Source organism: Talpa occidentalis, unplaced genomic scaffold, assembly GCF_014898055.3.
Source record: "Talpa occidentalis isolate TD23 unplaced genomic scaffold, MPIMG_talOcc4v2.1 talOcc4.8, whole genome shotgun sequence".
NCBI classification, from domain to species: Eukaryota; Metazoa; Chordata; class Mammalia; order Eulipotyphla; family Talpidae; genus Talpa; species Talpa occidentalis.
The window spans coordinates 100,084,907-100,100,658 of NW_023605194.1; the positions used below are offsets into that span (position 1 = coordinate 100,084,907).

At 33.3% G+C, this 15,752-nt stretch overlaps 1 protein-coding gene across 5 annotated transcripts in view; it reads left to right on the forward strand.

Annotated features, from left to right (window-relative positions):
- FSTL5 (follistatin like 5) overlaps positions 1 to 15,752 on the forward strand; it is a 558,421-nt gene that overhangs the window by 235,207 nt on the left and 307,462 nt on the right. For all 5 annotated transcript variants that reach the window (XM_054690351.1, XM_054690350.1, XM_054690353.1 and 2 more), the window contains exon 4: positions 11,980 to 12,228. In XM_054690351.1, the coding sequence (XP_054546326.1) occupies positions 11,980 to 12,228 (249 nt within the window). The remainder of the gene's footprint in view (positions 1 to 11,979; positions 12,229 to 15,752) is intronic.

The window sequence follows — 15,752 nt, forward strand, 5'->3', positions numbered from 1 at the left end:
TGTCATTATCTCAGCAAGTTATGCATGATTTAAAGGTGTATATAGAGAAGATTATCATATGCAAATTAAATCATTTATAACAACAGAAATGTTCCCCTACACACTATAGTGCAATGTACTGTTTTGTTTTGTAACTTGCAGGGAAAGTTGAAAGTAACCCAAAGCCCATGATGGGAAGAAAACCACAATGAACATATTCAGATGCTAAAAAAAAATTGAATTAACTGATAAAATTAACTTTAAAAATACCTGGAAATTTTTCATTTTGTTTAAGTGATGAATTAAAAATATCAATTTCATTTTTTGAGAAATAAATTTCTAAATATGCAGAAGACATGAACACTAAATATGTTAAATAATCAAATTGGCTTTTCAGAAAGTGGAAAATAATAAACACAATGATATGGGTCAAAACCAAAATACTTAACGAATTACAGATTAGAGTTATATAAAGAAAAGCACAGACCAAGAGACTTCAGTGTGATCTAGGTCAAAAGGGATTTTATATAAATCAATGTATTAAAAATTCCAATATAGTAATATTTTTTGTTAGGAGAGTTAGTTTTAAGATATTAATACTATATTTCTGTTATATAGAGTTTAATTTTCAGACAAGGCAGATAATTATCACTACTTATAAAAATAAAACCATGTATTTTTTAAAAAGAAACTAGATTTTATCAATTTTGCATTAAAAGAAAGGTTTCCTGTCACTGGGGAGGAGAGAAACAGAATTTCTTATTTTCATACATTAGAGAAATGTCACAGTAGATTGGCATTTCAGTTGAAAAGGCTATGTTGGACTTAATTCCTACATATAATATTAAATTACTTACCATGCAAGAATTCAGGAACTTTTGCCCTGTTTCCCTATTTGAAGCCCATTCCTTTTACCCTGTGTCTAGTACTTTCTAGTTGCTTCAGCTTTTAATCCTTTCATACCCTTCTACCGCATGCAATAAGTTCATTTGAATCCATAACCAATTCCTCATTCTTGTGATTACTGTTTATTATTCAAGGATATTCAGAATATTAGTTAAGAATTCCTTCAACTCTTTCTAACTTATATTACCTGCCCCATATATTGACTTACAACTTGAACTGTTACTCTGAGGAGTGGAATAATCTTACCTTTCTAGTCTTCAATATGAAATGACTGAATATTGAAGAAAAATAACACAACTACACAGATTGGTGTAATTAACATATTTGAATTCTGTCCTTTATCCTCAAAAGAGGGAAAACAAGCCTCAAAGATTACTGAGATTGAAGTGAAGAGCTATAGTATCTCAGCTATGGTAATATGTTGATTCTTAGAAAGTCCTCTTATTTGCAAATGGTAACTGCTCAAATTTTGTACAATAAATGAATGAAATAATGTTTTAAAAACATATTTCTTTGATAAAATGTGTTAATCATTGACTTTTTCAATTTGATATCACTGATAAGAATTCAACTGTGCTAGGATTGACTTATACTAGTTCAGAAAAGCCAATTGTATATATTTCTTAAATTCTGTCTAGGTAATGACATGTTTATAGTTTAAAATTACACAGCAGGGTATTATTTTACACAAATTTGATAGCTGCCAAATTCTACAGACACTACTTTACATAGTGACCACTGCATGGCTGGTTAAGGCTCAGAGCCAGAAGTACTCACACACTTAAAGGATATTTCCAATAAATTCACCTTATGATAGCATTATAGAAGACTTAAACAGCTTTGCCATTGTTTCTAATGTACACAATATAAAGAAAAGGTGCAGTGAGTAGAACCATTCACTTATCAAATATACATTTTTCAGGTTGAAATATGACATCATTTTCTCTATTTCTTTGTGACAATCCTGAATTTCACTTTTCCTTTAGTGTATACCTGAGGCTATCTGGGACTCCATCCATATTGGACTGTTCCATAAAGTTTTCTCTAGGCAATGATTTCCAAGTTTAACTAAATTAAAAAAAAAAAAAAACAGCAATTGAGAAGACCTATCCTGAAATTTATTCACAAACACACATACTCATACTTATATCCTCTAAAGTAGTAGCTAGGATCATTTATGAGTATATTTTTCTACAATGTACATTGACAAATTTTAAAGTTACTGCATTACCTACATTCTGTATTAGATTTTATAAAAGTGAATATTTTTGACTCAAAATCCCAGCCACTGACTTTATAGATATTGACAAACAGATTCTGAAGTTTATATGAAGAAGCCAAAGACCCAGGTTAGCCAAAACAATATTGATGGAGAATAAAGTCAGAGGCCTGAGATTACCAGACCTAGGATTTACTTTGAAACTACAATAATCAAGACAGTGAGGGTATTAGAGAAAGAATTAGACAAAAAAGACCAATTGAACAGAATAGAGAGCCCAGATATAGATCTTGACAATTATGGTCAACTGATCTTTTACAAAAGTGTAATGGCAATTCAGAGAAGAAGAATAGTTTTTTTAGCAATTAGTGCTAGAAATACTGCATAGCCACTTGTAAAAAAAAAAAATCTTATAGCCTTCACAAAAATGTAATGTAATGCAAATGGATCACAAACTTAGATAGGAATGCAAAACTATGAAATTCTAGGACGATAACATGAAAAAACATCTAGGTTTCTTTTGCTTTGCTAGTGACACTTTAGCTGCAACCAAATTAAAATCCATAAACAAAAATTGACAATTTCTTGAATCATTAAAATTTAAATCTTCTCTGGGAAAGATACTGACAAGCACTTGAGAAGATAAGCCATAGATTGGGGGAAAAAAAAAATTACAAAAGATTTATCTGATAAAGGATAATTATCCAAAATATATAAAGAACTCTTAAACTTCAACTCTAAAGGAATACCAAATAAAAAAGGGGAAAATAGCTGAAGATTGAGCTTACCAAAGATGATACAGATTTAACGGATATGCAAATGAAAAGATGATCAACATCATACCTAATTAGGGAAATGTAAATTAAAGCAGTGAGATACCACTAGTACCTATTGGTGAAAATCAGAAAAACACTGACTCTGACTCGAGCGAATGCTGGTGCGGACAGAGTAGGAGAAATTCTCATTCATAACTCAGTGGAATACATAATGTTACAGTCACTTTGGAAACAAGTGTGAAACTTTCTTACAAAATTAAATTGTGCTTTTTGGTATTTAACTGAACAAATTGGAAAATTATGTACACAATAAACCTACACATGGGTGTTTGTAGCAGTTTTATTTTATTATTGCCAAAACTTGGAAGCAACTAAGATGTCTTTCAGTAGGAGGATGGATAAATAAGCTGTGATACATCCTGACAATGGTATATTTTCCGGGGCTAAAAAAGAAATCAGTTATCAAGTCATGGATAGATGTAGAGGAATCTTACAGGCACATTGATAAATGAAATATAGCAATCCGAATATACCATACACTATCTGATTCCAATGAGTGGGCATTCTGGAAAAATGGAAACTCAGAGACAGTAAAAATATTAGTGGTTGCAGGTGTTCAAATAAAAAGAGGGATGGGTGAATGGAATGAACGGAAAGAACTCTAATGCATACTACTGAATTTGGTGGATAATGGTGGGTCAGTGTTGATAAATGGATTATAACCAATGTACCACGCTGATGTTAGATTATTTGTAGAGAGAGAAAAAAAAATCTCCTAGGGAAAAGACGATATATGGGAACTCTGTGTGCTTATCACAATTTTTGATTGTGATAAAGTTTACATAAAAACTAAGCATTTTAGGGCCTCCCCGGTGGCGCAGCGGTTGAGCGCTGGGTTGCGAAGCTGCCCGCAGCCTCTGCAGCGCCGGTTCGATCCCCGGCTGCTCCCCGGCCACCGGAGGAGGGTCCCACATGGCGCGCAGACCTCTCCTGCCGCCCGCTGCTCCCCTCAGCAGTGTACTTCGGTCCTTCTGCCTGCTCTGCTCTCCGCTCTGGCTCTGGTGAATTCTCTCACCCTCCCGCGCTTCTGACTGTACCCAGTGCTTGTATAAACAAAAAAAAACCCCAAACAAATAAAGAAAGAAAGAAAGAAAACATGCCTCTATATAAAAAAAAAAAAAAAAAAGTTTATAAAAACTAAGCATTTTTAAATTATTGCTCAGTAGTATTAGTGCATTCCTGTTCATGTGCAACCATCACCATTCTTCAGAGTTTGCCATAATTCTCTACCATGCAAAACTGAAACTCTACACCCATTAAACAATAACTCCCTATTCCTTGCCCCTACCCCAGTTCCTATCAATTACATTCCTACTTTATGACTTTTATTGTTTTGACTACTCTAAGATATCAGTAAATGAGTAAAATATTTGTCTTTTGACTGCATTATGGAACTTACTGTATTTTCCAATTAATTTTGCTGTAAACTTAAAATTGTTCTAACAAGAAAGTCTGTTTATTTAAAATGTAAAAATTAAGGCATTAAAAATAGCTTATAAAAATGATTTTTCAAAAGAAATTTAGCATATTGAAATAATTTCATTCCTAGGTCTTCATTTCTCTCTCAGTTCTTTATGTGCTATATGACTGGCCTGGCTCTCACCATTAGCATTGAAATAAATCTGAAGATTACCTAGTCAAATCAACCCTTCTAATACAATGTTTGATCTTTAACATTTTTACTTGGCCATTTAATATTTTTACCATTGTGTGAAGTATCTATATTATTTGAGATGAATCCATCTACTGATTTAAATATTAATAAGAAAGCTGTTTTTGAACTTTGGATTTATTCCAAAGACTCAAATAGTTTGTGTCATAGATGATTTTTCATTTGTCCTTATTCTCATTTCATAGTTATATTAAATAAAATACTTTTATGTCTGCTAATTGATTTATTTTCTTATTATATAGATCATCATCATTCACAGAGAAGAGTGCCAGGAACTACATTTTTCTTTATTTTAGTATCATTCAAAACCTTTACTGAAGTAATACATTTCAGAACAGATATATTGCTTTTAGTAAACATAACCACATACTATAGGTTTAAAACAATATATTTATCTGTAATCTATTTATAATCTACCTACCTACCAACAATTTATAATATCAATGCATTTCTAGCTACTAATGGAAACTATTATAAGTGAGATTTCCTTGACCTCCTACACTTAGTTGAATTAAATAAATAACACAGGTAATGAAAGCATTTTTTCCTGGTAACCATAATCACTACTCTAAGTACTTAATGGGACTTTTAGTTTTTAATCATCATACCCTTTATTTTGAGGGTGTTGTAAATAGTGCATTCACAGTCTACCAAAAAAAAAAAAAGAAAGAAAGAAAGAAAGAAAATAGGGAAAAGAGCAAGAGCAAGAGACTGAAATGAAAATAGCATTGCTTTATTCAGGTATGTCCTTAAAAGCTAGCACCTGTTCTCACTGCCTCTTAAGTTAGTGCAAAAATCTCAGCTCCTAGATGAGGCTTGTAAAGGATAAAATTAATGATTAGGAAAAATTTTGTATTCTTTGTAATCCAAGTTGCAAGTTGAAGTTTAAAAAAGTTTTGAGAATGTATCCTCAGCTCTTCAATCTCCTGCACTGGTGATCATTAGAGTAATATTGACATGTTAGTGACCTCAAAACATCTAACTTCGTAAAATGGCACATTAACAATCATCTGCACTTTGCATTCAGCAGGAATTATAACTGGATGCATGTGCCTTTACCTTTTGCCTTATCTTTGTCATATTTACATCTTTTGAAAATAAATCTGATTGCAGATTTATATGAAGATGCTTGTAGAAGTCTGTCTAAAATAAGAGAAAGGGAATTGGGGAATTCAGTGGCCTAAAGAAATGTAACCATTCAAACTCTCTTCCATAGTGGCACACTGGGCGGACTTAGTGTCAGGCAACCTTGTTTTGACTGACTTCACAAAGTAGTAGCAGGAAAGGCACATCCCAGTAATGAAAGCTCGTGACAAATTACAGTATGCTTAGTTCTCCGCAGACACTGAAGTATTTACTTCAAGTGTAACTTGCCATGGAGTTTGGGAGGACTGATGGTGGTATGTTAGCTTAACATGTGCAACAGGAAAATGTATTTTTGATTTACTTAAGAATTTCACCATTTGCCATATGTGGATAGTAAAATGTCGCTAAAATATTATACTTATTTCTAAATTAAAATATATAATTATTTAACTGTGAGCCTTTTCCTTTTTTTGCGGATGAAGCAAGTTCTTGGGTAGTGAATACTCTTGAAGATTTTAGGTGTTTTATTGGAAAACACTTTTCATCATTCCTATAAATACGTTTTCAATGGACATAATAAAAACTAGAGTTGTCAGGGTTATTTTTATTTTTTTATTGCAGTAATAGAGGTTTACATCATAAAATTTTGAGTATGAGATTCCCCCTTTTAATGCTGTTAACATAGTGCAGCTGCCACCAAAGCACCCACAGTCCATCACTATGGTCTAGTTAAAAAGGGCCACAAGGCTGCCACTGACATGGGGCATAAATTGGTTGAAGGGCTGAGGAACATGCAGTCGGTGGCCAAGCCCAGTGGCTCCTGTGGCAGAAGTTCAGGAATGAGTGTCATCCCTGTCCCTGGATTCCCTGTGTGCACAGCCAAGGAGCCTGCCCAGGCCTCACTGTAGTTCATGTCTGAATATGCAGGCCAGTGTTTAACCTTTGGATATGGACTCTAAAATGGATCAAGCTAATTGGTCTTAACTACTCCAATTAGTCAGGATGGTAACTAGTAAATCAGGCTTGACAGGCAGGGGATATAAGAGAGATTCCAGAGGGTTAAGACTCATTTAAACTTTGGGATTCAGACTCATCAGGACATTCTCCTGAAGAAAGCTTCTTGGACAGACTTGTCCAGATATCCGGGAAGCAGCCCAACTGCTTCTTCTGCTTCAGGCCCTGCCTCCAACATCACTGACTGCCGGCACCATTAGCCTGTGGTGGTGGGCCTGGGTCTGGTCTCTCTCGGAGCTGTCTCACTAGTCCTGTGCTCTGGCAACGTGGGCACGGCTGAGCTGTGTCCAGCTACCTCTCAGAACTGCTACCATTTGTGATTCTCCAGCAGCCTCCTGGTGCTGTGGCCTCTGGAACTGTCTGGTCTGGTGTCTGATGCTGGCCAGCCAGCCTTTCGGTGGTGTTCCTGGCTGCTGTAGTGCCACCCCAGTGGCCTGCACCTCTGGCTGCCACCTTGAGTTGAAATTTGGCCCCATGTCCAGGCCCTCTTGGAAGGGACGGCACCATCTTGCATGAGTGAACTTTGTTTTGGACGACTAGATACTGTGGGCACTATCTGGGCTGAGCAGCCGGTCATTTGTGACCTTAGAAACTCCTTTCACAATCCCACAAGTGAGAACTCACAAAGTGACCTGCCTGCCAGCCTTGGCACTGTCTTTGGCACTGTTTTAATCACAGTCCTTTGAACACTGTTTTACATTTTCTCTCTCCACACTGACAAAGATCATTTTCAATTTATCCCAGTGATTTGAAGTCAACAGATTCTTTATACAAAATCATACTAAGTGATAATTCTAAATAACTGTATTTCTTAAACACATTCTATGCCATGGACTCTCACTTTATCTTCTCACATAATCCTTTCAGCAAGCATATTATGCTGAGAACTATTTCTATCTTATTTATATATTTGACTACTTGTATACTTTATTCTATGTTCTTGTTAGAATAGAAAATGGAGGTTCAGCAATTTTAACTAATTTGCTTAAAATCATACTTGCAGTCACAATTGGAATGAAAATAAAGAACTCTGGGGCCTCCCCTGGTGGCGCAGCGGTTAAGCACTGGGTTGCGAAGCTGCCCGCAGCTGCTGCAGCTCAGGTTTGTTCCCTGGCCACCAGCGAGGGTCCCACAAAAAAAAAAGGAACTTTGATCTCAAAATCTCCATTTTTCTAATGGTTATTATGATTCCAAAATTTAAATAAATACTGACAAAATTTTCGAAACTAGAACAATTAAGAAAATCTAAGTTTAAAATAATGTATAGCTGGGGCTGTTTCTAGAGTATATAAGTATTCAAAATAGAAAATTAAATTTTTGATTATGCTATGCAGTGGTAGATTTAATGTTAGGTCTTCTAGAGAAAACTTACTAAGTATATTTGTCAGACATTAGCTTTTATAAGAAACTGCTTTGTAAAACATTATTAAATGAAAGGACTATTTAGATTAAAGTAAAGCTAAAGATGATTTATTAGTTCCCTTATTTTGACATTTGAGTGTAAGACCCAAAGAGATTGCAGCCTGGCTGAAGCAGACAAATATATAATGGAAAAGCAAAGACTATAATCTTGTTCCTTCCTCCAAATCAGTTATTTTTGCAAATGAAAGTTAAAATTATATTTAATACTCTAATAATTTATATATTTAGAACCCAGCACCTCAAAATATTTTGCACCTGACTCAACTATACTGTGTTCCACTACAATGTTAAAGGTATTTAACTCTTCAAAATATGGTTCTTCCTTCCCTTGCTATTGCTTTTTAAAAATCCATCATCACTTTTCAGTCATACAGTCTATTCCTATATCAGCCTTGTGAACAACTAACCTTTTCTTCAAACACATATTTTATATGACATGATTCATTGTCTGTGATGTCTTCTCACATATTATTTATCTCATTTTCCTTTATGCTCTTAAGTGTGACCCTAGATTTTTGTTTATCTTTTTAGTTACACTCAAATACTTCCTGTTCTTTGTAAGTCTCTTAAAATATAATCAATGACTACTCTTTTTATATGTCCTATTACCACTAAAATTGTACTTTGGACATTAAAAATTGCAATTTATTAGTTTATTTCAAATAGATTTGCTCTATATTATAGCACCTGATATATCAGTCTGATAAAGTATATATTGTATAAATCAGTTGAAGAAAATCAAATCATGATTGAGAAACTAAAGATATCATGCTTAGAATTACATAGAATTATTTTGCTTTATGACTTGGTGTCTTTAATCTTTTAATGTTTCAGCTTTGTTTGTTTTTAATTTGAGGAATTTTTGTTATGCTCCGGAGGCATAGGAATTATGAAGTAATACACTTGTAAAATATAAAGTACATTTAGAGAACAAATGTTATTTTATCAAGTCATGAGATAGCAGGATGTAAGTTTTTGGATAAAATTCATTTACTGTGTTATCTGACTGTATGTACTTAAAGGAAATCTTTGACATGTTGATCAGATTAAATTGATTTTATCTTTCCTGAAACTTAAGTTCAGCATTAGTCATGGATGATTACTGTCAAAAAAGGATATGTTCTTGCTATTCATTTACATAATATGAGCTTTCTTTTGGATTGCATATGAATTAATTAAATTCCCTTTAATTGTAGCAGCTACATGCAACACACAGCTTCTAACTAGTGTAAAATAGTTTGTTAACTTCTCAAAAATGGCCAATATTCTAATACTCTAAACTGGAGTACAGGCTTTAAGAGAAAAAAAAAATTAAGAGGGAGTGTCTGAAAAAGATACATATCAAGCTAGATATATCAGAAATGACCTAATTTATTGTAGATCATTTCTTCTTCTCCAAAAGGGAAATTGTACTGATTCAATTAGTGACCTCGGTTTGTGACTAAAATATAAAATGGTTAGATGGCAAGCTTGAACCATTTTTTAATAATGAAAAAATATATGTTTTGATAAATCTTAGGCTCCTTCTAGCAGGGATAGTAGGATAGTAAAGAAAGTATAAGGTTTACAATTATAAAAAATACAAATTTGTGAGTCAAATTCCTGTGTTAAGGGTCATTCCAATTGGACCCTTAAATCAACAAAGAGCATGTATATTGGCATAAGGAAAGGAAATAAAACTTTCCAAACTGGTTAGTTATCATTTTATAATATAGTTTCTGTATTTTTGTATCTTTTATTTTAGATTTATTTTCTTTTGCATACAAGAACAGGGGTACAGGCCAGTTGCGCGGGAGGGTGAGAGGATTCACCAGAGACAGAGTGGAGAGCAGAACATGCAGATCTACTGAAATTCACAGCTGAGGGGAGCAGCGGTGGGGGGACACAGTAGAGGTCTGCTGCACCATGTGGGTAGCTCCCTGGCCGGGAATCAAACTTGTGCTGCAGTGGATGTGGACAGCTTCACACGTTGCATCTTAACCCCTTGCACCACCAGGGAGGCCCAGTTTTGTATCTTAATTATAAGCAAAGAATTCTGTAAGTCAAAGATTCTTTTGTGTGATCTTAGAATGACAATACCAGCATCACCTGGAAACTTTGAAATATAAAATTTTGAGCTATACTTTAGATCTACTGAATCAGAAATTAAGTAGATTGGAGGCAGAATATGTTTTGACAACTTCTTAGGCTATTCAGATACATGCCAAACTTCAAGAACTGATGCATTAATTTTCCAAACTTTACTAAAATATATCAATAAGTTATCATATATTTATAATAGCACTACATATTGTTAGATAAATTGTATTGTCTTTCTAATGAATTAGAAAGTCTTTTGGGGTTTTCTTTGTTTTAATTTTATGGACTGCTTTCTCAACTCAATTGGAGTGTAGTATCAAAAAATACAAATATTTAGATTAGTTTCACTTTAAAATTCTTATAAAAATAAATGCTATTTTTTAATTACAAGATGAGAGTGTTGGTGTTTTTGTTGATTTTAGTAGTGCTAAATTCTACTTGGAAGCATGCATGTATATGAAAGGTACTATATGAATATCATATAGTATTGGATTGATATCCAATTGGATAATTTACATCATCTTTCACTTGTATATGCTTGTCCTTGTGAAAATTACTTTCTAAGCTATAGTAATAGCATCAGTAATAATAATGCTCTGTATTCTTAATTATTATGCCATTATGTAGAGAAATGGTTTTAAATGAAAAATCTGAAAATATTCACTAAGACATTTACTGTAAATGTATAACCTCTGAAAACTTTCCTTTTTTATTGAAATGTAACATAAAGGTCTTACTCATAGTAAATATATATACATACACATGCATGTATATACACATATAGCTTTTTATATATGTTGCTATTATGTATCCATAGCTCCATCTCTCTCTTATTGTGTACACTCAGTTTGATGACACTTTTTTTTACTTTCCACACACATAAAGTTCTGGAAAGACAAAAGTCCATCTGCTCTCAAAAGCATAGGGGTCAGAATATATGATAATCAAACCATCCTACTGTAAATCTTATACTTGTACAGTGATATGTATATTAATTGCTTATCAATAAAATTGGTAAAAAAAAAAAAGCATAGGTATTGAAGTTGCTTAGGTTTCAGTGCAAGACTATTGGGTCCAGTATGTTTTTTGGATGCTATTGGAGTTTGTTACATTGAATAAGTACCAAAAAGTTGAATTATTCATGATTTGTTCATTTAGTCCTGGAATACGACAGTAATTGTCTAGTGGCAAAGATTAAAACAAGAAAGGATCGTTGTGAGAACCTATCAAAAAGTTTTCAAGATACTATCTTTCATTCCTATCTCCTATTACTACTTTATATACATGTTTCCTTTTTCCTATCCAGAATTCTGTTAGTATAAACTATTGCATTTATTAAACATCAACTATGTGCCAGAGATACATTTAATGTTTTGTACGACTCTAGGAGATGGTCTATACCATTATCCTTATATTATGGATAGAATAGTTTGACATAAAAAACATGATTTATCTAAGAGCATATAGCTGACAAGTGGTAGAGCTGAGCCCTGAGCTTGTCAGTTTAAATTCAGAGAACTTGTCCTTAAGGACCACATTATTCAATGGGGAGGGATAAGAGAGTTCAAGCTGAAGAGGATAAAGGAGGAAAAATGTTGAGGTTTTTGAAAACATTCATCTGCAGTTTTGATATAATCACTTCTCTACTGAGAACAAAGCTTATGCTATATATCTGTTTGTCTTTTTATTTTTATATGAAATTTGTCATGCATGTATGTGTTATTGGCACATATGCATTCAACTGATTTTATGTTATTTATTTTTAGGGTTCCTGATACAGGATGGCCCTTTGGGATCTTGTGAAAATAAATACTGTGGTTTGGGAAGGCATTGTGTTATCAGCAGAGAGACCGGTCAGGCAGAATGTGTATGCATGGACCATTGCAAACCACACTACAAACCTGTGTGTGGCTCTGATGGAGAATTCTATGAAAACCACTGTGAAGTGCACAGAGCTGCTTGCCTGAAAAAACAAAAGATTACCATTGTCCACAATGAAGACTGCTTCTTTAAAGGTAAGCACAGGGTGAACCTCAAGTATCACCCTCCCTGTTTTTTTTCCCAACAAGTGCATTTCAGTCTAACTCTAGCATGATTTTATGTCAGCAAAGTGCCCAAAAAGGGAATAGTAAAAAGGTGGACTTCATTACGCCAATAAGCAGCAAGGGTATATAAATTTACATTGATAGATTCCTGGTATTCATTTATGGGAATAAAGTTGGCCAATACATGACTCAAAATTTAATATAGCTCACAGTATTGCACCATATGGCTTCTCAATCTAGCATTATCTTAGGGACACAGGGTGTCCAATTCAGTCAATAGGCGAAATCCATTCAGAGACTATCACCTGGAGTGGAACTAAGGGAATAGTTGAATGCCAAGCCATGCTGTGATAAAATCTCATTTCTTCTTGAATAAGAACAATGCTTTTAATTTGCACTGCATCATTCAAATTATGAATGAGTGCCCACAGAAATGACTATAAAGGACTCATGCTAAACTCAGTGAGTAATCTGAGATGACAACAATTTAAAAATGAAAAATATCAGTATTCACTTTTATAGTGCTTGAAATCGCTATTGTGGAAATGTATTGCTCTATTAGTAAATTGACAAATTATTTTAAAGTGCTACATAAAAAACTTTAATACATTTTTTATAAATATATTTGCTGTTTTTCTGTTTATAATGGTGGGGATATTTTCTTATTAATAAATATAAGCCAAGCTGAAATTCTAAAGTGTTAAATATGTAGAACTTCCATCATTCAAAGAGGGCAGTGATGAACCTGATTTTCTGATCTTTGATGGGTTCCATGTTCCTCTTGTTTAGAATGGTTCTGAAATATATATACTCTTGAAAACATGTTTGATATTTTAATTCTTAGCTTAAGGCTATGGTCACAATATAATGCTACTAAATTTTATTTATTCACTTGAAAGATAAAATAACTTAAATTTTTCAAGCTTAGTAGAATAAAATATTTCCTGTGTAATAAAATTGATACACACAACTTTTCAAATGACGTAAGATGCAATGTTCTGTAGTCATTGTGGCTACTAGAAGTCCTTTGATAAAATTGGATTAAAATTACAAAATTATTCCCTTACCATAGTGAACTATATGTACCTGAAAACATGTACAGATAATTTCATATTAGACTCTTCTTTACACAAGGAATACCAGTGTTTTGTTTCAAGTTCAGTTTATTCCCCACTTCTATCGAATCTACTCTACAGGTAATGAATCTATTAATGTTGCATTTAAAGCTTATTAAAGAGTATGTATTTCTGTCATTTTGATCTGAACTGGCACATTGGGATTTTTGCTATTACAGACATGTATGATATCATGAAACTATCATAAAACTATGTACTAGTAATCAAACACACACAAACATATATATATATTATATATAATAAACACACACAAACATGTATGTTTAACATATATATATATTTGTGTGTCAGTCATTTACACATATGTATCACTTAGGGTGTATATTTTCACGCCTCCATATGTGCACACACTATACTCACCTTCCATCAAAATCTCATGACAATGCCTTATTCCTTTCTTCCCCTATTCCTTTTCTTTCTCTTCCCTGTTCTCTCTGGTAAGCAGTACATTTATTTCAGAGTCTAAGAATTACTTTTGTTATTCTTTCTTGGTTATTTTGGTTATATTCTACAAATAAGTGAAACCATCCTGTAAATTTCAATTTATGACTTATTTCACTTAGCATAATCATCTCAAGATCCATCCAATTTGTTCGAAAAGGCACTAATTCATCTTTTTTAAATAAATGAGTAGTATTCCCTTGAGTATAGATTCCATGAATTCTTTACCCAGTCACCTTTGGGTATTTAGGTTGGTTCCCTGACTTGTCTATTGTGGATGATGATGTTATGAATATAGGAATGCAAAAATATTTCCATATTACCGTTTACATCTTATTTGGGTTACTACCTAGCAGTGATGTTGCAGAATCACCTGGTATTTCCCTTTTTATTTTTTTTACAATATCTCCAGACTATTTTCCATTGACACTGTAGCAAATTACATCCCTACCACCAGTGGATGAGGTTTCCTTTTCACCCACATTTTTACCAACTTAAAATCATATTGCCAAACTGAGGTATTGTCAAGTCGATATCCATCAATATGAAAACATGTATATTGGATGTCATGTAGGAAAAAATGTCTGGCATATTTACTGTTCTACTTTATTGCTGGATGCTTAGGCATAATGTAACTTAACATATAAATCAGCATGGACATAGATGAATTGGTTAAAGCCAAGAATGTTGTCTTCCTTATGAGTACTCCATAAAACAATGGTTTGAAAACTTTTGTTTTTCATACTTACACTAAGTGTATTTATTAGAACTAAAATTGTTTCCAAATACTTTCTTATTATTACAATATTAAGATTCCACTTAAATTATCTGGTTAGTTACCAAATGTTAGACCACATCCTTGATTTCAGAATTATGAGTGCTATCTTTGCTTGTTTGTTTTGGTATTTTACCTAACAAATGTATGACACATATAATTTCAGCAGAAAGTGAATAGTATAGAACAAAACAGTCATGTATCTCCTGTCTTATTGGATGGCAATTAGCAAACTTTTGGACATAAAAGAAGATGCTATTTAACTGAATACCTAATATTGCTCTTATGGTTAAAATTAAGTTTTTGTGGTTGTGAATTGCAATTTTGCCTTGAAGTTATTTCCTACTCCCACATCCTTCCCCCAAAGTGCTCTCGAACTGCTGTAACTCATGTCATTATTTCTAACAAGGTATAGATTCTTCTCACCCTGACACCAGGTCAGTGTGTCATATACAACAGAAGTTACTTACTCAGAGTGCAGATGTAAACGGAAGTAAGAAACTCAAGATATAACCTATGTCAAAATGAATAGGGAATTAAACCTTTTATGAGAAAGTCAATTGAACAGATCCTTTTGTCATTTACTGTGCTAAGAATAAAACTGCCATAAAGGCAAATGTTCTGTGCACTTAAATGTGCTTCACAAACAATAACAACTTGGGAAATATGTTTTTTTATGGCTGTATGTGCGCAATTTGAGTGAGATCTAACATGGTTTTCTATTTGGGGGATATCATCTGGAGAGATATTCATATTCCATTCTTTTAATTGGTTCTTTTTTATCTGGCTTTTTAAAAATGAGATTTGTAAAAATTAAGCTGCCAGTGGTATTTTAAAATATATTAGTAAATGCCATGTGCTAATGTGCATGTGATTTAGATTGTTTTTTTTTTTTTTTCTTGAAAGGGCACACTTGAAAGTTATTATTTTGTTTGAAAAGTCTTTTATTCCATTTCATGAAAAACAACCTTCATAAATATACTAACTTTGGAAATACACAAATGTTTATTTTCTTTGGCGAGGGCTATTTGTTTTTTAGTCCGTACTAGCCAAATGTAACTGCAGATTGGTGGTAAAATTATTAACTTGTAAACTGTAAAAGCTCATTAACTCTTCAGGGGTCATAGTATAGATACTCAAAA